Consider the following 25346-nt stretch of genomic DNA (forward strand, 5'->3'; position numbering starts at 1 on the left):
GGGAACACCGGTGGTGTGTTCATCCCCTACTTGAGCCACACCTTAGTCAGCCATGGTTTAGCCTCGCACGTGGCACAACTCTAACCACGGGGCCACTTTCTGCTTCCAGGGTGTCGTGTGGGGCTTAATTCATTCGACCACAGCATCTCGGGGGAAGACGGAGACGGGGGCTGCAATGCTTAACGCCAGAGGGCAGTGGGCTAGCTTGTTCCGCTAGGAATGCAGCTCCAGGGCCCTTGATCCCCACTCCCTGTCTCGGCCCTTCCCCACGATCCGGGAGCGCGGGCGGCCCCCGCCAGCCAGCCAGCCAGCCCCTTCCTGCCCCAAGCGATGCCTGCCAACGCCGCTCATCCAACCTACAGGTGGCAGAGCCCCGCCGGGTACCACCACGCGGCCCGGAGGAAGAAAGAGGCGCCGCCTGCGAGGGGCCCGCGGGCGCCAGGCCCGGCCCGCCTTGCCTTGACCCCGGGCGCCCGGCTCAGGACCCCCAGCGCGCCCCCCAGTTCCGTCGTGAGAACGCGCCCCTCCCTGCCTTCCTCCGCGATGCGCTGAGCGGCCAATCGCAGGCGCCGAAGGCGGGGCGCGAGCGCCAGCAAATGATCGCTCGGTGCATTGCGAGCCCAGGCGGTCCGGGCAGCGGAGCGCTCTCACTGCAGCGGGCGAGGCGAGCGGGAGTCTCGGCCCCCGCAGCAGGGGAGGGTTGCGGGACCCCGTCTCTGGGCCGCCGCCGGCGGTGGTGCTGGAGCATCTGCCCGCCCGCCCGCAAGGGGATGCCCTTTGGCGCTAAGGACGCGCTCGGCTCGCTGTTGCTTCTGCAGGTAGGGAAAAAGTTTTAAGGTGCCGGGGTGGTTTGGCGGGGGGGAGGGGGGTGCGAGGGGGGAGGGGGGGGTCTGTCCGTCCGTCCTTCCTCCACCTGGCTTTGGCTGTCATCGCGTGGGAAGAGGGAGGTCAAAACGGCGGTTAGCCCTTGGCTAGTGTACAATGTAATGGTGTCGATGTGCCCCTCAACTTTAGGGACCGAGCCCTGCAGGGCAGTGGGGGAGGGCGATTGCGTAAGGCCTTGGGAAGCACTCACTGTGGCTCTCTTCGTGGTAATAAGGCCTTAATGTAGCAAGGGAAGAGCTGGGTTCAAATCCTTCCCAAGGTTGATCAATCCTGCTTGGTCGGGGTGGGGAAGTCGAGGTGGACCTGACATGTTTCTAATCCGGCAGTGCTTTTGTGGGGGATGTTCTGCCCTGTAGAAGGCTAGCCCAGTGATTGGTCGTGGGGCTTACTCTTGAGTAAATGCCCCTAATAGGTATCTAGCCAATTCCCCAGATGCAAGTAGCCCAGCTGAAGTTTGTTCAGGAACTTGTGGGTGTGGGTGGGCAGAGAGTAAAACGCAGGGGTTGCAGGTCTGTGAATTAGGCTGGGAAGCTTTGGAATTCAGAGCCTTTGAGGACAAGGTGAGAGAGAGAGGGAGAGAGAGATGCTGTACAGGACAGGGAGGGAATTTTGGCAACGGAGCTGCCTTGCTGGTGTCTCTTTGCTTGGGGATTTCTATAGCCCTTCTGTTGCACACCACCACTCTGGGTCCAGTTTTTACGAGGTCTTGGTGTTTCCCTCTTTGCTGCTCAAGTCACCTTTTATGTGCCAAGGATGCTCCATGCGCCTTCCTCTCCTGGGCCCGCTACACTGTGTGCCTGGCATCCCTGTTCCCAAAAGCCCTGAAGGGGACCAGTCTAATCACACCCCCAAAGCTCCCAGTGCTTCTGCTGGAGTGCTGGTGCGGCTGAATCCTCATCACTCCGAACACCTTTCATAATAGGCTTGCCCCATGTTGGCCCTGGGGGTGCATGCACGGGTCTAGAGCAGCCACCTGACAGGCAGAAATTCAACAGGTGATTTTTTTTTTTTTTTTTTACTCCACACTTTTCTCCATGCTTGGGGGAAAAAAATGCTGGCTTAACCTCTGCAAATGAGAAAGGTAGACAAGAAGGAAGAAAGCGGTTGGCAATTCCACTGATGCCAGTTGCGATCCGATTCTAGCTGACGCCTCAGCTGGAGGAAGTGTCAACCTGCTGAAAATGGATTAAAAACAAAGACTCAGAGGTGCTTTCACACCTGGCGTGTAAAAATAAGCATTTGAATCGTGAGCCAAATCCATAAGCCCATATACTGTATTAAACACAGCAAAATCTTCATCCAGAATCTCCCAGACAGTTGTTCGAGTCTAGTATTATATTTATTTATCATTTGATAGAGTGACCTCCCCGCTTCCCTGAGGAGCTCAGAGGCTTACACGGGGATCTCCCTTTACTCTATTTCCAGAGCAACCATCCTGTTGAGCTGAGAGAGAAGGAGAAGGCGCCATATCCCCAGGGACATGGCATGGATGGGGCGAGACCAGAACCTGGGACTCCTCATGCCTCTCCAAGTCCCATAACCATTAGAGCATGTGGGCTCTCTTGTTTTTGAGATTAATATCTGCCTTTCCTTCAGGAGCTCAGGGCTGTGTATGTAATGCCCCCCGCCCGGCTTTTCCCCAGCACCTCCACCACTACCCTGCCTGGCTCTCAGGCTGAGAGGGGAACCGAAGGTGCGTCTCCCCACTCCTTGCCCAGCCTGTTCACCACTGAAGCATCTCATGACGCTTGGTGGCACCTGTTTCAGGAGAGGCCTTTCTATCCCATCTTTTTATCTGGAGATGGCAAGGTGGACTCTTTCCGGCAGAGCAACAACCCCGTCGAGGTTCAATGCACTTTCTGCTTCTCTTAAGCCAGTGTTGTCCAAACTTGGCCACTTTAAGATGAGTGGACTTCAACTCCCAGAATTCCCCAGCCAGCACGGCTGGCTGGGGAATTCTGGGAGTTGAAGTCCACTCATCTTAAAGTGGCCAAGTTTGGACAACACTGGTTTAAACGCATCTTAGGACTGACTTGCTGGGGTCAACAAGGAAGCAGCCCCGTGTTGCTTCGGAAGGACCCTCAAAGAGCCTCATTCAGCCATATCCGGGGTTTCAGACTCCTTTTCCAGGTGGTAAGCAGCAAGAGTGCTCACACAATATATTTAATCAGGTCAAGAAAGGAGCTAGTGGTACATTCCTACAATGCATGAAACTCGAGCAAGCTCTTGTTGCCTTAGGGTTCCTGCGCTGGGCGTAATGTGTTGCACAAACTCAATCTGTTGTGTCAGCAGACAGTTGGAAGTGTTGTGTGAGCCCAGAAAATGGGTTAATTCACCAAGGGAAGCGTGTTGGGTGAACATCTCCAGCAAATAAATCATTTTTGTGAAAGCTGAGGGTGATAAGGATGGAGGCACTGTTGGCAGGAACATGCAGGTTTCCTATTATCCATCTGTCATCCTTGCTCACACAGGCTTTTTGTTTTTCCAGGGTTACAGAAATCTGCCAAACTTATTAAATAGAGATGGCGGGAGCCGTGGACTCCCCACAATGAGTGTACCATACCAGCCATCTTCAAAACACAACCCTCCTCTGTGTCCAGCCAAGTTCTTGTTTTCTTTAAAAAGGCCCCTTTGTTATTTTCTCACCTTTTATTATTTTTCGGAATACTGATGGAATTAAGAATCAAAACAGAGCCATTTGCTTTTCTAAGGGGGATGTTCTTGTGCAAGATGTGCTTGGCGCAGCGAACTCATTTTAAAAGTGCATGGATCTGATGGTGAATGATGATTGCCTCAATAGAAACTGGGGGGGGGGCGTGCAGAGCCCCATTTAGATGGCCAGGCGTCGAGCATTGCCACACAGCATCACAGAATAGCAGGCTTCTCAAGCAGGAGACAGATTGCTCCTTAAGAGCCTTCCCTGGCTTGCCAGAAACATGTTGTGGCTATTTTCTGAAGAATGGCTCTTGTTGCCAACTGGCAAAGGTGTTTGGGTGGATAGAGAATGTCAGGAGAGACGGTTGGAAAGAGGATTGCAGACAAGAATCTTCTGCTGTAGGAAGAGGACTGAGGGAAGAGGAAAGAGGCACTAAAGAATGGAGAAACGGGTGTCTTTTCTCTCCTTACACATTCATCACTCCCTCTTTCTTTCCTCTGTGGCTGTTAAGCATGCCTTGGTAGGTAAGGAGTAAACTGCAGCCAGAACAGTGGTTTGCCACAGAGGTACCTGCTCCTGTGCCACTCAGAAAGTTGGCACAGCGTCAGTGTGAATGTGCTCCGGTGAGCACGCTGAATGGCTCTGAGGTTAGGGCCCTGGTCAGCAACACAAATCTTTGGTTGGGGTTCGTTAGGGTCTCCCCCCCCCCCCCGCCATCCTCTGTGTCTAGCAAAGGGACTCAGAAGCAAATTCTTTGGGTGTATCCGCTCCACTTTTGCTCCTGGAGTGACAGCTGGGAGAAAACAGCAGATACCCAACGTTTTTATTTATGATCCACGGGATCCAGTTTCGGGTTTTTTTTTCCTTTTTCTTTCTGGGTTGCCTTTCTGAAGGATGCAAGGATTCTGGGGTGGGTTTTGCTTTTATTTCAGATATTCTAAAACAGTTTGAGCAGGCAAGAAAGAGCACCATCATGGGATTTAGGGAAACCAGTAGAAATTGCACAGGCTGTTCTTCTGCATTTCTGCCCACTGAAGTGGTAGGACTACGCTGGGAACGGCATTAGTACCTTACCTTACAATGCTTGCAGAATGAACTGTTGTAATTGCTTTAAACAAAGTAAACCAAACTCAACAGCTATACTGTGCAACTGAACAAAAACATTATGCAGCAGTATAGATGATTTGCTTGTTTATTTTTAAAGAGCTACTGTGTTTTGAACTTGCTGTTCAAGGGTCCTATCAAACAAAACAAAAATCATGGCTATGTATTGGCTGGAGGGACCCAACGTGCTTAAGCTTGAATCTGGATTAGGAAAACACGTTGATCATCGTCATCATTATCATCATCACCATCATTTATTCCACTTGTATGCCACCCGACTCTGGGCGGCTTACCACAATGAAACAAAGGAATTACTATAAAATCAATAACACATAAAAAATGAAGATAAAAGATGGCAAGTGCAATGAAGTGAGGGGCCTCCCTCTCCTTCACCAAAGGCCTGGGGGAAGAGTCAGGTCTTCCTGGCTCTTCTGAACAATAGCAAAGTGGGGCCATCCAGGTCTTGGGGGGAACCTTGTTCTCGAGGGTGGGCGCTGCTACAGAGGAGGCTGCTTCCAGGATCCCAAGAGATGACATTGTGTAATTGAAGGAACCCAGAGCACGCCAATGGTTCAGGATCGAATCAGTTGGGCAGATGCTGTGGGAGACTGGCAGTCCTTCAAGTAACCAGGCCCTATGCCATGTAGGGTGTTACAGGTAACAACCAACACCTTGAATTGCACCCAGAAGCAAATCGGTCACCAGGCAGCTTGTGAAGCAGAGGTGTTACGTAGGCTTGGCCATTATTGCTCATGCCGCTGTATTCTGGACCAGTTGAAGCTTCCGGGTGGTCTTCAAGGGCAGCCCCACGTAGAGTGAGTTGCAGTAGTCAAGGCATCACTGATTATGGTGTTGCCTGAATTAATATGCACTACGGTGGTTTAATGTGATGTCCTGATTCACACCAGAGGCAAAGGCAGGGCTTGGGTTCTTATTATGGTCTGAATCACAAACTGCCCAAATCCATTTCAGCCAAAGCTAGCATGTTTTGCAAATCCAGCCAGTAAAATACTGTTGGGATTAATTAATAATTATGCACGGGAGTCTCAGAGGGGTGTCTGGATGTGCGTGTCTAGACGTGCATGGAAAACCTCTCTGGGCTAGTTTGTACTTTTCCTTTTGATGGTGGAATGTTACATATACAGCAAGACGAGCTAAGACATTTAGAGTGTCTTTGAAAAAAGAGAGAAACTGTTCCAAAAAACAATTGAAGTGATCCAAACAGGAATAAACAATAATTGCAGAAACCCAAAGCCCAGTATAAAAATATTTAAGGAGGTTGGGGAAAAAAAGGTGGGGGGAAGACAGAAGGGCTACTAGAATGCTTTTTCCTACAATTTCTGTTTTTCCTTTTTTGTCTGTTTTGCTTTTAAAATGTTTAAAATAATCATATTTTCACTTTAACCTTTGCTCTAGTGCAGTGTTCCCCAGGCTGGCTGGGGAATTCTGGGAGTTGAAGTCCACGCAACTTAAATTTGCCAAGGTTGAGAAACACTGCTCTAGTGTAAAGCTTATTTTATGGATGCATATGTATTCCTTGTTTTGGCTTTTTCATTGTGTGCTTTACCTCATGAATAGAAAGAAAGAAAGGAAAGTATTATTTAAAATGTTTTGGAGCAACCTGGGGACTAGGATCTCTCTGACATGGGTTTGTACCGCAGCCTTAAGCAGTTCCAAACCTTGCTGCTGCATTCCCATGTCATTGCTAATCTTAGTGTTAACACGTGTGTGTGTGTGTGTGTGTGTGTGTGTGTGTCTTTCTCTCTGGGTGTGTGGCTTGGGGTTACTTTATAATTCAGTATACAGTGTGAATCCAGAAAATGGGTTGATTCAGTCACCAGGTTAAGCATGCTGTGCAAACCCATTCGAAATGTTCTGGGGCACGCTGGGGGAATTGAATCTTGTCGGAGTGGGGTACGGCCTCTCTTCTGGTGGATTTATCTGAGGTCCTGGCGTGGGCAACCCCTTGCAATGGAGAAGTGGAGGAATGATGAGGGAGTTCTAAACCCAAGAGGCAGCTGCTCCTTGTGGGAATGCTTCCAAAGGAAGAATATCTTGCAGGGCCGGAAATTAACTGGGCCAGGCTTCGGAGGAGAACATACAGCGATGAGTCTTGAAGAGCTACGCGGGTAATACAGTAAGCTTTAAATGAAATGGACACTTTCAAAATCATTGAGGAGCCCTGCTGGGTCAGACTAAAATATTCATTTAGTCTGGCAGCCTCCCTCCCACAGAGGTCTTTCAATGCCTCAGGGAGCCCAGAAGCAGGACTAGATCGCTCCCCCGTGATTGGCATTCAGAGGCAGCCAACTAACACGAGCAGTGCAATTTTCATCCTGTACGATTGTATGTACACAACAGAGAAAATAAAATTAGGATTTATTGGCCATTAATATCAGAGCTGGGCTGTGCGTTGGGCTAAGCTAGATTTTTTTTAGCTGTGTCTAATAAGGGGGACTCCACGGCTTGGATTCTTACCTGAGACTAAGCTGTAAAATCATGGTTGACAAGCTGCAGTGCTGGTTTGTATACCATGCAAAGGTAATATCAAATGAACGGACAGTTTGGCTTAATACAGTGTCTGAACCTGGACTGTAAGATGTATCCCCTCTGTTCAGAGGACTCCCAGTAGTTTCATCAGGGCCTCTGTGCAGTTTTTCATTTATATCGTTTTTATAATTGTATTGGGTTTTGACTTTTGCTGGCCGCCCCGAGTAGATGGGCAGCCATATAAATTTGTCTAATAAATTAATAAGCAGAGTTTCAGCCTGTAGCTGATGGATCTAGAAAAAATCAGGAGGGATTCACAGGTAATAGCAGGTCCAGAAAGGCGGCCCCCCACCATTTGCAAGTCTGTCTAGGCAACCTTTTAACAACGTTAAAAAAACCAAAACGTTAACCAGCCAGAACAAGTGCTTGGGTCGCTAGAAACATTTTCACGCTCTCTGTCAAAGTGAAGCCAACAGCCAAGGACAGAGATGTCAGTGATATTACCAACCCACTGGGCCATGAAGTGTACAGCAAAGGCCCTGTTGAACCATAATGGGAAGAAAAAGTAACGGGGCTGAATTGCCCTGGGATATAAGAGGGAATTTGCATGGTCGCTCTGACAGAGCAATGTCATGGCTACATCCTAGTCAAGAGTCGAGAGCACTGTTGTCCAAACGTGGCCACTTTAAGATGAGTGGACTTCAACTCCCAGAATTCCCCAGCCAGCATGGCTGGCTGGGGAATTCTGGGAGTTGAAGTCCACTCATCTTAAAGTGGCCAAGTTTGGACTACACTGGTCAAGAGTCTTCCTCACCTTTGCTGAATTGTATGTCTGAGAGCTTGCCTGGCAATTTCTGCTGAGATTTTGCACGAGGCCTGAGATTTTTCATTTGATCTTGCACAGCCTCTGTGTTTTCCAAGAAAACAGCACTGGGGATTCATTGACTGGTTTCAGACAACACACTTAGCCAGTTTGGTCCAGCTGCATTTGCACAAGATGCTCAGTTTGATGAAGGAGGGGCTTAGCATTTTGGGTGAACCCATGAAACGGATAATCCCGTAACTAAACGGAATGATTTAATTGGCTGGATTCATACATGCTAAGCCATAATAAACTTCTGCTTAAAAGCTGACCTCAAAGATGTGGACTGGTTTCATAATTATAATGTGGTTTCGTGTGTCGTCTGCACCCTGCCAACTATGGTCCAGTTAACACACACCATAGCTTAGCACAACTTTGGAACCTGTAATTTACCCATATAATATATGAAGCTCATCTTTGCCTCCTTCTCCAATTGGGCTGCAGTCCCAGACTTTCTCTCCAGTCTCAGTTCTACCTCAGCTTGGTGTGCTCCAGAAGTATCTGTAACTTGTAGAATTTTTCTAGCATCTGGCAGGCATCACACTGGGGAAACGTACGTTAGCAGGCATTCAGTTGCTAGGAACCACCAGCCATAAAAGGTCATTGGTAACCCATATGAATCACCTTCTTGATCTAGATTCAAGCATTGTTGAAGTATAAGCAGTGTTCAGTAAAGCAGGGATTCTCGTTTGATACAACGCAACACGGTTTATTCTACCGTGTGAAGCGCATAAATCAGTGGCTCTCTAGTATTGCTGATCTACAATGTTATGCACAACTGGCCATGGCTGGTTGGGCTTCAGGGCATCGTTCAGCAAGAGCTAAAGATCAATAGTTTCCCAACTCTTGGCATACGTACTGTGGGGTTGTAGCAGAAGTGCCTGGCAAACATTCTGCCTTACTTCTGGGCATGACCTACAAGCTGCCCTCTGGTTGGGTGACTTCCCTGGATTTGCACGCTGCTGCTGAGAGAATCAAGCCATCCAAAATGGTCATCATCCATTCATCAGTTCCTGACACTTTGCAATTGCCTACTTCCAACCCACCATCTAATGCCAGCCTCCGCTCCTCCTTCCTGTGTCCCTTTCTGCCTGGTCCTTGGACAAAAGGTCCATTTCCTCCATCCATCTTCTGCCTGTGATGCTCATTTACAGGCATAGTGAGATGGTGGCTGTTGTCATTTTGGCAGTTCAGTGCATCACCCGTGCACACGCTGCACAGATGATTTTCCAAAGAAAATTGCATAATATACAAACGGAGGGGAATGAGTAAGACTCATTGCTTTGCTGAAGAGCATGCATGGTCCCTGTATGGTAAACACACCCCATACGGTCTCATTCTTCCCCATCCTTTGGGAATGTTTTCAGCCCCCAAAAAGTCTGCTCAGTCAAGAGAAAGACAGCTGAACAAGCACACCAGTGGTGCTTGCCATATGCTCACATATTTTATCTGATATCCTTTTTCGCTTTTTGCCAGTTCTGCTACCTGGAGATGCTTTAAGGTAGACTGCTGCTGTCCAAAGTGGCTTGTTTGCTCTCCTGGCTAAAACAGAATTCCTGATACTCCTTCCTTAAGACCCAGGAGACATCTGTTCTGTTCTGTTCTATTCAAAGGTAAAAGCATTTGAAACGGGCTTTGAATGCAGACTTTCTCTAGCGAACCGCTTCAAAAGGGAATGGAATCACTTAGTTCACACTCACTGTATTAAACCAGGGTGCCCCTTGCTTCAGGTGGTGCATTGTGGCTTTATAAGCTATGGTTTAGAGCTTAAAAACTCTGCAAACCCAGCCCAAGATAATTTATTCAGCAAGCCACTCTTTCGCAGAGTTTGTAGTTCCACTGCAGATGGGCAGAGTGATGAAGTGACAAACAAGGACAGCTGGATCACTTCTGCCTTCTTTGTTGCCATCTTCATGGTTCCCTTCCAAATTGCTGCAGCATTTATATCAGTGTTTTTCAAACTTGGTAACTTTAAGATGTGTGGACTTCAACTCCCAGAATTCCCCAGCCAGCCATGCTGGCTGGGGAATTCTGGGAGTTGAAGTCCATACACCTTAAAGGTGCCAAGTTTGAAAAACTCTGGTCTATATGACCAAAACAAGCTCAGCTCAGCCCAAAGGCATTTGGTATATCTTCTCCTTGGTGGACAGGACATTGGCCCAGAGTTGACCTTTGATGTCTGCTAAATATTTTCAATCCATCTGTACGCCAGCCTTTCTGGGAAGCAGGAATGTCCACAAGGTATGGTCAACCAAGTCAAGCTGGTGGTCCTGACAGGTGGGGCAGCAGTGAGACATTTATGTGCCCAAGGTGGAAAGATTTGACATTACCTACAATGGAAGCATGGATGGTGAAGTTGATGGAGTTGGCTGAGATGGCGAAATTGACAGCTTTGATTAGAGAAAAGACAGTGACTAATTTTAACGCTAATTGGAAGCCCCTTTTGGACCTTCTGCGGGAAACAGAAAAAAAATGAGATCATGATATATGGGTTTGACAATGAGAACTAATAGTAGACGATAGAAAAAATGAAAGTTACGTTGCAAACTTAGAGTAAGAGTTTAAAGCAAATTTATACTTACATCTGTTGTAAAAGAAAGTCCGAATTCATTTTTTTTATATTTCTTTTTCCTTCTGCACTTTTGACTCTGTTTTCTTTTTCATTCTTTACTTTTTTCTCTTCTTCACTTTCTATCTCAATTCTTCTTGTTAGTTTTTATCTTTTTCTCTTAAAAACCTAATAAAGTTATTTGAAAAGAAAGACAGACAGACAGAAAGAAAGAAAGCCTTAGCTCAGTGTTGTCGAAACTTGGGCACTTTAAGATGAATGGACTTCAACTCCCAGAATTCCCCAGCCAGCCATGCTGGCTGGGGAATTCTGGGAGTTGAAGTCCATTCATCTTAAAGTGCCCAAGTTTCGACAACACTGCAGCTGATGGCTCAGAGTAGCACTCGCCACTGAGGTCCACTTTCTATTTTCAGGCTCTGCCTTAAGAAGACGTTGAAAATTCCTTCCTGCCCTGGAAAAAAAAAGATACAGTAAAAGAGAGACTTTGGAGTGAAATACAGGCAATGATTAGGTGCTGAGATTCAGTAGGTAGAAAAAGGATGCTGTATAGCTTTTCTGAATATCCTCAGTGGCATTGCGTTGAATGATGTTATATGTTCTTCGGCTTGGCACAATTTCCTCCTCTCTCACCGTCTCTGCTCTTTTCCCAATTGTCCCTCTGGGGAATTCCTTTACAAACAGACAAAAGGATATATACGTTTCCCCCCCGCCCCACCTTTTGATAAACTTCCCATAACCATAGAAATGCTCCTGTGTGCAGTCTGCAGGAGCAAATACCTACAGCAGACATTGCCCACTTCTCAGAACAACCCTGGGATCAGCGCTAATGAGCAAGCAATATTATTATTCCCACAAAGGACTCGGACACTTTTTTTAAAAAATGGGGGGGTTAATGGGGTGATCGACCCAGGTCACCTTGGCAGCCTCAGCATTCAGCCTTTTAAATGTGCAGATGGATCTAAACTAGGAAGGGAAGCCCAGTCAAGTAGAGGATTATAAATATAAATATATAAATACTCCAAAGTGACTAGACCAACCATAGTGGAGGGAAGACATTACTGTGACCTAGAAGGCCATGAGAGGAAATTTTGGGAAGGGTAGGGCTCATTCCCAGGTTAACAGAAGGCTGTCTCCAGGGATGCTCCCAGGCCGTGGTCAGAAAAGTCAAGATGGCGGTCAGGACTGCACATTGAAGCCCCTGCCCCTTCTTCATATGTGTCATGGATGTGATGCACATAAAAAGGGAATAGATGCTCAGTTGGGACCGGCATCTTGACTTTTTTGACCCCAGGCTGAGGATACTCCTGATTGAGGATTGCACATTTTTTAATCAATGAATCTAACGAACAAAAATAAAAATGGTGCAACCGTACTAATGCCATCAGAAAGAAAAACAGTATGTAGAATAGTGATAAAAATGAACTAAAACTTTTTTTTTTTTTAGAAAAAGAGGGCTGCATAGGAACTGGAGTGATCACTTGCTGACAAGTGTTAACTTCAGCTTATGAAACCGTTACTTACACACCCACCACTGCCTTAAAATAGGTACCGCGGCTGAGGTGTAAACTGTTTGCAAAATCATTTTAATTGTGTAATTAATCAAGGTTGTAGTTAAAAAGACAGGGTCAAATTCATTAGTAGTTTGACAGCTTTAGAAAGAAACAGGTTTTTTTAAACAAAAAAAGTTTTGGATTTCAAGATTTGGAATATTAAAAAATCCAAATGTTACCTGTGGAATTTGCAAACTGGCGACTTTGTATTCTAGGTCGTTCTTCACTGGCATGTATCTGCATAAAAAACGTCTCGCTAACAATTTCTTTTGTGCTACATCCGCTTCCTAATATCTTCATCTCGTCCCCAGTTCGTGAGGGAGACAGTTTGGAATCGTCTTTTCCAAGTTTTCCAGCTTGTTCCAGTCATTTAGACTTTTCTCTCCATGTCTCACTGAACTTTCAAAGGCAAATTGCCTTTTCTCAAACCAAATGAGAACCAGCTGGGAAAAAACACGTCAGAATGCTTTTGGACAACGTGTGATTTATATCGGATTTTTATCTTGTATTTCTATCGACCTAAAATTGGAATGTCACTAGTTGCATACGTTTGTTTATCTCTTTATAGTTTAAAAAACCTAGTTTAAAAGTTATTCTTGGATGCTGCCAACTCTTCTTTCTAGATAGAGGCCACCCAAGGGAAGGTCAAAAAGTCAAGATAGCAGCCACCACGGGGCAATCCAAGCGACCCTCACGTGGAAAAAGAAGAAGGGCTTTAATCACCCACTCGTGGTCGCCATCTTGACTTTTTTGACCCCTCCCCTCGATGTCCCAGTTTGCAGCTGTTAGGGAACTTCTTAGTAGAGAAATGGGACAAAAAGTGTGAATGTTTTGGTGAGCTAAAGAAAGAAAGAGCCGTTTCACCAGGAAACGCTCATGAGATCTGAATGTCGTGGCTTAATGTTTGGCCACTAGCTGAGTCACATTCATGGCTGTGCCAAACATAATAAAACGTCTCTCTGACGGCCCTAATCTCCACTTTTGTCCTCCATAATGGAAGGATATGAACCAAGACATCTTTATTTGGATCCAGTATACCCCTATTACAATGATCTCTTTCTTCACATCCCATTGCATAATATCCTCTCAGCAGCCATGGAAAAAAAAGTTTCTAATTCTAAAATGACGATTTGTGAAAGTGAATCCGAGGTCTGAGCAGAGCGTTTCTCCCCTTCTTTCAACTGCTCGTGCTCCTTACACTGTTTCTATTTCATGGGATACCCACGCAGGACTTTTCAAACAGTTTCGACTGCATAAACAGCCCAGTTTTCCTGTTTCTGGAGTGGCTCTTGTCCCCAACTCCCTGCTATCCCTGTACCAAATGATCTTTGTCCTCCAGATTTGCACCAGCAAACATCCCAAGCATTGCACATAATTTAGTTCTGGTTTAGTACAAGTGTGGGATTCCAGTTTTGGGATTTATCGTATCTGGGTACAGATCAGTGTGACATTTGAGCCCAGTATAGTTAATAGGAGAGCCACTTTGGTGTCGTGGTTAAGGCATCAGGCTAGAAACCAGGAGACCTTGGGCCAGTCACGCTCTCAGCCTTAGAAAGGAGGCAATGGCAAATGATTTCTGAAAATCTTGCCAAGAAAACTGCAGGGACTTATCCAGGCAGTCGCCAGAAGCCAAGACTGACTCGAAGACACCAAAAAAAAAAAAAAGGTTAATAGACCATGGTATTATTAGTATAATACATGTAGCCAGTCAACTGCTGTTTAGTTAAAGCAAACCATAGTGTAGTGCACTGATGCATGGAAGCTACTTTTCATAAATATCTACAGGTCGATTCTGTTATCACCTTCCCCAGCACAGTCAACCTAAGATTCCACTTCTGTAATTCCTAGCTAGTATATTGCAGATTGAAATGAAGTGCCAGCCCCTTATTTTGTAAAAATATGAAATAGTTAATCAGTTCTATGGTGTACCAGAAGCATCCTGGTGGGATTAATACAAGGACGACAATGCAGCACGCTCAATTTAAAAACAGATCAACAAAACACAGTTGCTAAGTTCATAAATGCACAAAGCCCAAACAGATCCTTCAGTGCCCTGGCTTCATGCAACGGCCTGGTTCATGTAGCGGATGAAGACGGTGGCTAGTTTCTGCAACATGCTGAATCAGGAACTCCCCACTTCCATTTTAGCCCAGTGTGTGGCAGAAACGCAGCCCTCGTTTCACCCCAAAACCATGCAGGTGATCAGAGCTTGCTAAGCATCTCTTCCTCCCTTCCCCTCCTCAGAACCAAGGTTGTGATGCTGCTGTTGCTTTTGTGGCTTTGGTAGTTGCTGGTTTAGCTTATTTCCCTCTGAGCAGGAGTGCCTCTTGGTCCCCGTGGTAAGGGAAGAGAAGAGGAGCCGCCGAGTCGGAGGCGCGACTCGGGGTTAGGAGGGTCTCTCGATGTCTTCCGTTTGCTTGCAAATATTTATTAACCCAAAAGAAATAAAGTTTCTGAGTGTGATCTAATTCACAAAGCAACCTTGAATTGGGGAAAACACTCCTGAGGGACTCATTCCCTAATTCCTCTCTAATTGTATTGCTGCTTCAATTCGTGGTTAACTGTAACGCTGTCAGTATTTTTCCTAAGTGCTGGTCTTGCCCCATTTAACAAAAAGGGGCTTCCAAAACTGGATTCAAGGAAGTAGGGCATATTGTGTACCTCAAGCTTCCCCAGGGGGGGAGGTCTCCAAAAGGTTGGACTACACTTCCTATATTTCCCAACCAGCATGGAATCACCAGGTTGGGAAGGCTGGGACCGCTGTTAGTTTAATTTTATGTCTTCCAACGTTTCCGTGATACGTTTTGCAAATGTGATGCGGGATAACCGATGATATCCTTTTAATTGCATTGGTTCTGCTTCGGGGAATGGCCTGAGAAGGATGGAGCGAGAGACCCAAGACCAATAGGGAGTGAAGAAAGAAGTAAAATTAGCCATGCATAATTAGGAGTATGTGAGGGTCCTTCTGAACGGTGCTTTGTCTGGAGTGTAAGTCGGTTTATGCTTATGACCAAAAGCATCTTGTAACGAATAGTATTGCCTGTAGAAAAAGGGTCCCGTAGTTTTGTCTTCTCAATTTTCTTTCCATTGGATGAAAGAGAATTTGTTTTCGACACGTCTTTCTGAAGTTAAGAGCGTTGCGTTCTTGAGAGGAGTGAGATCATCTGGCACTTTTTTGGTGATTACCTGGCCCAAAGGGATGTGTTGACACCCTCTTTTTCATTATACAATCCCCTTTCTGGCATTTGGCAACTTCTAGGCCAGTGTTTCTCAACCTTGGCAATTTGAAGTTGGGTGGACTTCAACTCCCAGAATTCCCCAGCCAGCCATGCTGGCTGGGGAATTCTGGGAGTTGAAGTCCACCCATCTTCAAGTTGCCAAGGTTGAGAAACACTGTTCTAGCCTTTCTGTGATTCCTCAGGTGCCTGTAGCAAACTGAGATTTCATCCAAATGATGACATGTGAGTCATGATGTCATAACACAAGCTCCACCCTGACGGACTTGCGACATCATAACCCAATACAAAGGGGCGGAGTTTGAATTATGACATCATTTTATTATTTACCAGCTCCCCTCTATGGTTGATGTGTTCAGTTTCGAGGGAACTCCCCCAAGAAAACTTTTCAAATTGGAAACTTTGGAGGCCAAAGAAGGAGGTGCAAGAGAAATCACAGGCAGCAGCATTTCTCACTTCCCTGCGTCAATAAAGCCAGCTCAAAAACCTCAGAGAAATGAAGAAAACATTATCAGACAGCCAAAAATAAAGTAGAAAGCGAGCCTCTTTTTTAGGGGAAGAAAATTTGGGAGATGTTTCAAATTTGGCTTTAGCAGCCAAGTTGTAAGAGGGAAAAAATACAGGGAAGGCTGAATGAAAATTACATGAAGTCAATCGGATCCATGCAATGCATCCAGGTGGACTGAATGAATAAAATCTGCCACGATGGTATGCAAATCCTTCAACCTTTAATAAATTAGGGATCTAAAACAGATATTTTCCCTCTTCCCTTCCCAGCCATACCTTTGGTATACGGATAACAATTTCTGCATTTTGCCCTTCAAATCCTCTTCCCCACCAAAGGGCCTTTCTTTGCAATTTGCATGACACATTCAAAATATGTTAAAAGCTTGCAAATTAATGATCCGCGCAGACTATCCTCTTGTGCTTTAGCAAAGCCCAGAAAGAATGATCTATTCAGATTCTCATAAGAGATGCAAAGCTTTTTCTCACTCCTCTAGTCTTACTGCACGGAGCGTGTGGAAGGTCAGACCCTATAAACCCTGAAGGATGTGCAATGCCGCATCGCACTTTAGTGCCTTTTCTCCCTCCAAATTGTGTAACACAGGCACAAGTGTCTCTTTCCAGCTTGTGAACGATGGTGCAGTGTGCAGCCTGTATAAAAAAGGCTATTGTTTGAAAAGGACCTGAACATGTTAAAGCAACAAAGGGAAGGATCTCAGATGGACGGTTCAGAGTTCACATAAATTAGCTTAAAATAGGAGTTCAGGGCCCCCTGTTTATTTATTTATGCTCGTTTTTTAAAAGGTTGTGAAACTTCATTAAGGTCAAAGGAAGAATTTGTTGAAGGAGAGGCCAAGATTCTAGGAGTGCAATTTTAGATCTGATGTTGTTGTTTTTTAATGCAAAACAATCAACCAATTAGGATCCTGATAACCAAGAATTTATTTTTCTGGGACTATAAAGTGATCACTGCTTTTAATCAGTTTGGGAGAAGAACTGCCATTCCTTTCTTTGTATATAGAAGGTTCCAGATTCATTCCTGGCTAAAAACAATCTCAGGACCCAACTATATTTCACTTGAAACATATGGGGGAGAAAGCAGTCTGGAGATCTATTTAAGAATCTTTATTAATAAGCTAGAATTGCTATTTTTATGCTGACCATAGTTATATAAAAAGATATGTCTTAGCAAGTGGTAGGAGCTGACTGACCTGATCTTGGACGCTAAAGAAGATTAATGGTGGTTAGTCTGTGGATGGAGAGTACCATGATATTGCGGGACTGGTTGAGTAGCTGAAAAAACATCCGTGAAGAAGGCAGATGTGAGAGAAATAATTAAAGAGAGATTAGATATAAACAGTCAAGAGACAGGAGTCTGTTGGTAGCTTGTATCATAAATGGTACTTTAGCCCAGGTGAAAAGAAATCTGGGAAGAAGCATTTCAAATCATTTAAAACGATTCTGCCTTCTAATGAACTCTCTAAAAATGAAGGTTGGATTTTTAAAAAAATTTTTGGGCAGTTTCTAGAATTCTGTGTTTAAACTCAGCACTAGCAGTAAAGAAGTTGGTGGAATTATTGCTTCCTCGCTGTTTTGCCCAACTGAGTGGGGCTGGACAGCAGTGGCCAAAAAGTCTCCATATCGTTGCCAAGAAATTAAACCCTGTAAGTTGGGGAAACCCAACGTTTGTAAAAATGTGACTTTGTGTAAAGATAGATATAAAAAACCCATTGCCCAGTAGTTTTTATGGGCTGCAACCCCCATAATCCCTTTCTACTGGCTCTACGGGTTGAGACTAACAGGAATTGAAGTCCCACACATCTGAAGGGTACTAGGTTATCCTTCTCCAGTATTGTACCAGTTTACCAATTCTACCTGCCAACTTGTTATATTTTGCCTGTTTTACTGTTATGTTGCTTTTCACTCTCATTTTTATTTGAGATGCAGCTGAAAATATCCAGGACGCCCAGGGCAATTTTACACCTCCCTCCTGCTCTCGGACAATAATCCTGCCACAACATACGGTGTTGCCAGGCTCTATGCAACATCACTGTCGTATGATGATTTATAACTTGTGTTTAGGAGTCAGCATTATAAATGAAACTCACTGTGCACCTATTAGGGCAGTGTTTCTCAACCTTAGCAGCTTGAAGATGTGTGGACTTCAACTCCCAGAATTCCCCAGCCAGCATGTTGGCTGGGGAATTCTGGGAGTTGAAGTCCATATATCTTCATGATGCCAAGTTTGAAAAACACTGAACTAGACAGATGGGGTGTCCACAGGGAGGGTTAAGAAAGACCCTATGGTGACCGTGGCTGTGCAATAGAAACCTCACCCCCTTTTTTCATGCATTGTGATGGATGTAAAAAAAGGACAGCTTCCATCCTATGATTATGGCCACTACCTTGACTTGATTTTTAATCCTTCCTTGCAGACATTCCTGTACATAGATATGACAATATAATCACAGAGTTTTACTTAAGGGAAATTTGACTTTTATAGAAGTCCTATGAAATGAAATGAAGAACCCTGATGCTTGAAATGGGGACGTATATAGGACCATGTAATCTTGCCTCGACCAAAGGTTTTTGTGGAAACAGAAAATGACTACAGTAGTGCTATAAAGAACAGGAATAGGGACAGAGAGCTTCCTCTGCCTCCACAGTCCAAATCCAGAAGAGGTTTGAGTGTCTGGGTTTCCGTTGTTGGGTGTACAGGAAGAAGATGCTTCTCTATGTGTCCTGCAGAAACATTCCTCTGCATTTTCCCTTTTCCGTTCTCATTCAGTCTGATGAAAGTGAAGGTGCTTTGGAAATTCTTGAAAGGAAAAAGAGTGCTGGTGAAAGGGGTAGAGTGTTGGGTCGTTGCATGATGAGATGGCCATATATTTTACATGTAATTCATTCAATACAGGTAGTATCAGAGTTTCATCCTGGGTACGGTGATAAATTCTCTCTAGGAATGAAAACATGTACTCATGAGACTACTATAGTGGAGAATATGAAGCACAGAATTGAATTGTTGTTGAATTGGTAAGCTGACTGAAAGGAAGGGAGTAACGAATTAAGCAACAATTCCTGGGGTAAGGAATTCCCCTGCCAGAACCTCCCTCCCCAGTTCTAACTACAAGAAGAGCAGTGATCTGGGTTATGCGTTTTTCCAAATATATACGTTGCTTTGTGTGTATATCTGTGCCGATGACTTGTTCTCAGACATTTTGCAGAACAGTTATCCATGACCTTGCGTTGGCAGATCACGTTACTTTGCTGTGAAAGAAATCTGTGGGAGATTTCTTTTTATGTCCCTCTCAGTCAGCACGATGTTTGTGGAGAGCAAGCAGTAGCTAGACAGACAATGCAAGCAGCCTGTTGGCATTTCTCCTGCTTTCTGCAGGAACTCACACTGAGGTCGCTCATAATTCTGTGATCTGGAGGGGAGAAGTGACATCATAGCGGGGAGTTTGTCAAGGGCCAAGATGCTAACCATGACTGCAAAGGTCTGCTGTGGGTTGAGGACATATAAAGCCACCTGATGTTTGGCTTGATGGTAGCATTGGAAGGGCATGGCTGTGCAGTAGAGCAGAAGGTTTGCAAGCAGGAGGCCCCAACTTCAATATCCACATCTTCTGGTGAACCTGGAAAAGACTCCTGACCTGGCCTGTTGATTTATAAACTAAATAAAGCCCAGTTTTAAGTTCAATGTCTTCACACTGATTATTGAACTATGGTTTACTTAACCATGCTTTTCCAAACAAAGCACAAGTGAGTCTGTAGAGCACTCTAGACTACTAATCTTGGTTTGCAAATCATTCTGGTGATTTCACATGCTATGCAAACCACATCAATGTGGTGTGTATATCCAGCCTGAAACTAGATTTGCCCATTTACTAAACCATGGCTTAACTGTGCCTTGTTGACTTAGCCACAGTTACTTGGGTTCACACTGCTGCAAGCTGTAGATTATGAATTATCACATGAATGAGCTTGAACAAGACGCTCAGCCCAAAGCAAACAAATTGCATCCTGAATCAATGAGAAGTATAAAGCTTGTCAACATAAGGCACTAACTCATATCTCTAATTTTAGAAAGCGCTAGAGCCCCTGCTAGAAACTTTATACTAGAAACAGACTGCTTTGAGAGACATGTATCCTTATTCCATATTAAAATGAAGATCAAATTCAAGAAATTTTGGTCAATGCATGCAATCAAGGAAGAGGTGGCAACAAAATACAAGTCTATTTTATTAGAATCCCAGTGGTGTTTAGTATACAAATCCTCATGACCTTTCTTTGATGTGGACAAAGTTTGCCTGGGCCCTGGAAAAAAGATGAGCTCCTGTTGATTCCACTAGTAGTTTTGGGTCAGTGTTAAATGTGTGGGGTTGTGGGGGCAGGCAAGAAAGCCAAGGAAGTAATGCAGCTCAGTTTGTCTCAGACCCACAAGTCCTGAGCACCAGTAGAGTTCAACCAGATGTTTATGAAACCATAGCTGGACTGTGAGCCCCACAAAATCAACTGAGGTAGACCTGTGACCTTAATTCAAAGGCAGATGGACATTTTGAGCTGCTTATGCGCGTTGTTCTTCTCTTTGGAAGAAAGCATGATTCCTTAGATTCATTCTTTTTTCATGCACACGTTTTCTGTGCATGCAACTTTCGGGGCTAAGCATCCCTTGGGCATAGGCTAACAGAATTGGCCCCAAGGTGATTGTGCATTTAAATAATCCAACTGCACTCAAAGTCCTCTGTTGGGAAGTCCTTGTCCTTCATAGCAGCAAGAATCTCAAAGCTTGGGGCTAAGTTCTTGCAAACTGATACACGCTGCTGTTTGGATGAAACCCCTGTTACCATAACAACCAACACATTATGGGACCAGTGCATCTAAATGGAGGAGAAGGAGGGAATCATTGGTGACTTGATACCATATTTATATCATCTTAACGTGTGGCTCATTTATAGCCCAAATGTCTGCAGGTATAGCTGGAAATAAATCCCACCAGTTCACTCTGATTGATGATCACAGAACTCAGCCAGATGCTATCCCTGTCTTCTGATGCAGCTCTTGCTTCCTTCACTGAGGACCTGAAACATTAACCTTGTATAATGCCTCCCAGTGCAATGAGTCATGTGTACACATCTGCTCCCTGGCATTCCTAGCCATTTTTCTACTGACGAAATCTTGGCTTAGCGTTTCTCCATGGTACCAAACCATAGCAGAACTCAGTCCTTCCTGTGGTGATGTCACATTTTGCTGGCATAATAAGTAAGGTGATTTATGCCATTGGCTGCCTTGGCCAGGTCTTGCAATATTTTTGCCCCTGTGCTTCTTCCAACACTCTGAAATAATGTTATACGCACTACTGATCAGCAGAGGCTGATATGTCTGGTTTCATTCTTGTTGGAACTTGTCAGGTGTAGGTAGCCCCATAGGTTAGGTCTTATATATTGAAGATTCAACCCTTTATCAGGATTTGAACTCACGGGTGCTGGACTTTGATGACTACAGTGCAGTGTGTTTAGCCTTTAGAATTATCTTTGGTCTGAGTGTCAGCAGCTTGTAGGAAGGGAGGTCTATAGATCAGTGTTTCTCAAACTCGGCAACTTTAAGATGTTTGGACTTCAGCTCCCAGAATTCCCCAGCCAGCATGCTGGCTGGAGAATTCTGGGAGTTGAAGTCCACACATCTTAAAGTTGCTGAGGTTGAGAAATACTGCTATAGTTGCTATGAATGGTATACCTTCTTTTCATATTTGTTTGCAAATAAGCTGTACCATTCCTAGCACTTCTGAAAATGCCAGCCCAGAGAATAGTTGGAATCTTCCCCATAATTCTTCATCACAGGACAGATCGTAGAAACATAGGCTGAAAGGAGGCCCTTGAAGCCATCAAATCTAACTTCTTGCTTCATGCAGGAAGGCACACGAAAGCATCCCGTTGTGGCTGCTCAACCCCTTCTGGAAGGCATCCAAGATAAAATCAGAGGTGCTCTTACTTGAGTTATCTTTATTCCTACACCAATGAACATGTCTCCCAAGCCATCTCATAGCCCTTTCTCTCCCAGACGTTGCTCTCTTTTCTTTCCCAAATTCATGTTTCCTGTAGTTTCCCCTGCTACCAGTTCTCATTCCTTTGGATGAAGGGGAAGTTGGTCTTCAAAATGTCATTCAAAGGACAGGAGACTTTTAGTGAAGTTCTCATGGGTGAGGTGTTCTATTTCTTTAGTGATGGGTGAGCGAGGAATGTGTGTGAATGTTTTGTCTTGCATCCTACAATCCTCTCGTTGGCTGTTTACAACTCCCTGATTTCCCATGCTTCTAAATAATTCTTAGAGACAACCCTTCGAGAGGACTTTTGCAATGTTCAGAGGGATGGCATCATGTGTAATTGAAATAAAAACTGCAGTAACCATTGTCACTGCCAGGGTAAACAAAATTTTAAAAATTTACTAGGAGAAATATGAAATAAATTCTCAAGCACCCTGGGGCAACCATGGAAAAAGAGAAGCTTTATTTTTGCAAAGGAAGAAAAATGGGAAGAAATTGCACGGCAGGTACCTAGACAGCATTATTTCATTATTGAGGTTATATCAACTGTATTTTAGAGTGCACTAGTTAATATTTTGTTTTCCTGTTGGTTTGTTTTTGAAAAGGATAGCCAAACCTGGTGTTCTCTGCATCTGCTGGAGTGCATTTTTTCTCCTTAGCTAGCATGATGAAGGGTTGATGATTACAGCCACTTTATAGTTATAATCCCAGTTATAAACAGGAGGTTACCAAGTTGGGGAATGCTACTCTAGAAGTTGTGAGTGATGTTTGCTAGCCTTAATTATGTGTGGGTGTATGTGTATGTATGTTATGATCCTAATGGAAAATGATAGAAGTCTCTCTCACTCCCTTTTTATGGCAGGCCTCTCGTTTACCCCTGACCTTAAGATAGGCTGCGCTACAATTCCCATTTCAACATGTCGTTTCTAATTTTGGCTTACAATTAAGTACGTGGCAATCTTTTGACATCTTTATTGGAAGAAGACAGGTAGTAACTTAAAATATGTAGCATGCTGTATTTGTTAGTGAATGGTTTAAAGAAAGTTGGGGAAATATTTAAAAATATCCAGAGTCAAGAATCCGTTATTAAAAGCCTCTTGATAGTTAGGCCTGAGAGCACACTATGGCTTCCAGGATGAATTATATGTTTTGAAAGGCCAACGTATTCGTTGTCCTCAGGGTGCAGCTGAATTTTTCTTTTACATTATTTTTCACCATTTTCATTCAGTTGGTTAAGGAGAAATGAACAAAAGTGATTTTCCAAAGAATGTTGATGAGAGAAAGAATTCCACCGTGGATTCTGTTGCAAGCAAATTTGGGAATTTTGCCTTAACAAGTTCATGATAGAATGAATGCTAACTGAGACAAGATTTGGCTAATTTTTGTTCTTTCAGCCATTGGCTATGTGGCTCTGTAACATTTGCTTTAACCATGGTTTGATAACAAGCCACTGTAGCCCGCATCACTCATAATGTCATAAGCTATGATTTACAAACTACAGTGGTTGGATTCACATAACATGCTAGGTTGAAACTAACCAAACATGGCATGACATCCATATTAACTCTTCTGTGTAAACTAGAGCTGGCCATGAGTGACCTCTCAAAATTCTCCATCAAATTTATGAGCAGAGAAGTAGGTAGACAATGGAGAGAATAAATTATCCAACCAGTTCTCAAGAGCAGGACTGTCTTGTAATGGAGACTGAAGCATCACTTACTGAAAGAGGTCCAAGATCTTACCCCTTGGGGCTGGATGAAGTGTGGGAAACCATGGAGATGCAGACTTCTGGACAGATGATCATCTAATGCAGGGTTCCTCAACCTTGGTGACTTGAAGATGTGTGGACTTCAACTCCCAAAGTTTGAGGAACCCTGATATAATGAACAACAGGGTAGTGACATACATTTCTTGCTCCCTTCATAATCTACACCACGTAAGTGCAAGAACGCCAGACTTCACTGTGAGAATTTCCTTTTTATTTTATAAAAAAGGAGAATTTTATTTTCCTTTAAATGGAATTTCCAAAGTCAAGTCTCTTTCAGCAGATTGAACCGGAATTGCCAAAATGTGCAAGAAAATCCCTCTGCCTGCGTGTCTGTAAATGCATTGTTCACGGGGGCAGGAAGCATCACTTTATGCCTTCCTATTTGAAAACAAGAACACCCCTCCTTGATATACTATAAAGGTAGAAGAAAAACCCTGGCTAAATTATTGATATTATTTGGGTGACATTTTAATTTAACACTGCTGGGAACGTCTTGGTGACATTTGGCTGCCTGGAGTGCAAGAAAAGTACAGTGTACTGCAAAGGGGGTGGTGTCGGGTTCTTTAATGGCACTCACAGTGGGGGCTGGGGGCTGCTTTCTGATCTCTGTTTCCTCCCATTGTAGGCTGTGTCATGCGGTCTAGTGACTCATAACTGGGACTTGCTCCTGCATCCCTGCGGCTTCAGTGCCAACCATCATCCAGGATCATTAAACTAGAGAGCAATAAGGCAATAAGGATGATGCTCGCCCTGCATCCTGACGCGTGGGGGTGAATGCTTCTTGCTTTCACATTGCATGCCTCTCCAGTTTGCAATTCCCGGGTTAATCCGAAATGGATACAAAACGGTGTGCGTTGGGGGATCAACTCTATTTGGAGATGTGATCTTCAGGAAAAGAATTACGAATTTCCTGAAAAAGGGTCTATTCAAAGATATTGTCTTATTGCATTTTTGGGTACATATTATTCATGTAATCATAATGGTAGGAATGTGGGGGCTATATGAATTTCAGGGGTAGCATGCTCCATGGATTTGGATTAACCCAGAAAAAGTTTTCTTCTGGATCAGCCCCCTTTAATCTTTCCCAGCAAGGACCCCAGAGCATCTCCAGGTACCCTGGCCTAAGCCCCATAGGGGTTTACAGGTAATAACCTGAACCTTGAGTTGTATCTGGAAACACACTGGTACCTAATGCAGCCTGCCTAATATAAGTGCTATACTTCAGAAGTGGTTCTTACATGCCATGTGTAGGCTGCTGCATTTTGTAACAGGTGTAATGGTATGTGGGAATGACCTCGGGAGACTGGGCCCAGAGAAGCTGCCTAGGGAGTGGTCAGATAAGAGACAGCATAGTCCTCAGCTGGACAGTGGATGGGGCAAGAGGCTCAGAAGAGACCATCCCTAATTTCTCAGAGGTAAAGGAGATGGTGGGAGAATTGTACTTACAAGTACTTGCATACCTGCAAGATTGATGTCAGCCTTACCAGGTAGACCAGGTAGGAAACACGACCAGATGAACTAATTCTACTTTGTTATAATATATATATTATTATAATATTATAATTGACAGAATCTTGCAAATCTGAAAGTACAGTTTTCCTGCTGTCTCCTTTACGCTGTTCCTTCTAGTACAAAGACTCTATTTACAGGACAAGATGGCTTTACTTAAACACAAAAAT

The 25346-nt window shown here is 44.5% G+C and overlaps 1 protein-coding gene across 3 annotated transcripts in view; it reads left to right on the plus strand.

The window, feature by feature from the left end:
* The first annotated feature begins 630 nt into the window (after positions 1-630).
* ZMAT4 (zinc finger matrin-type 4) overlaps positions 631-25346 on the plus strand; it is a 127889-nt gene continuing 103173 nt past the window's right edge. For all 3 annotated transcript variants that reach the window (XR_015798128.1, XM_088151963.1, XM_088151965.1), the window contains exon 1: positions 631-818. Coding sequence is in view for 2 of the 3 variants with exons in the window: in XM_088151963.1 (XP_088008089.1) it covers positions 771-818 (48 nt within the window). In the remaining variant the exon portion in view is untranslated. The remainder of the gene's footprint in view (positions 819-25346) is intronic.

Source organism: Python bivittatus, unplaced genomic scaffold (assembly GCF_059951505.1).
Source record: "Python bivittatus isolate LINGU-HERP-01145 unplaced genomic scaffold, Pbiv_v1 ctg000680_np1212, whole genome shotgun sequence".
NCBI classification, from domain to species: domain Eukaryota; kingdom Metazoa; phylum Chordata; class Lepidosauria; order Squamata; family Pythonidae; genus Python; species Python bivittatus.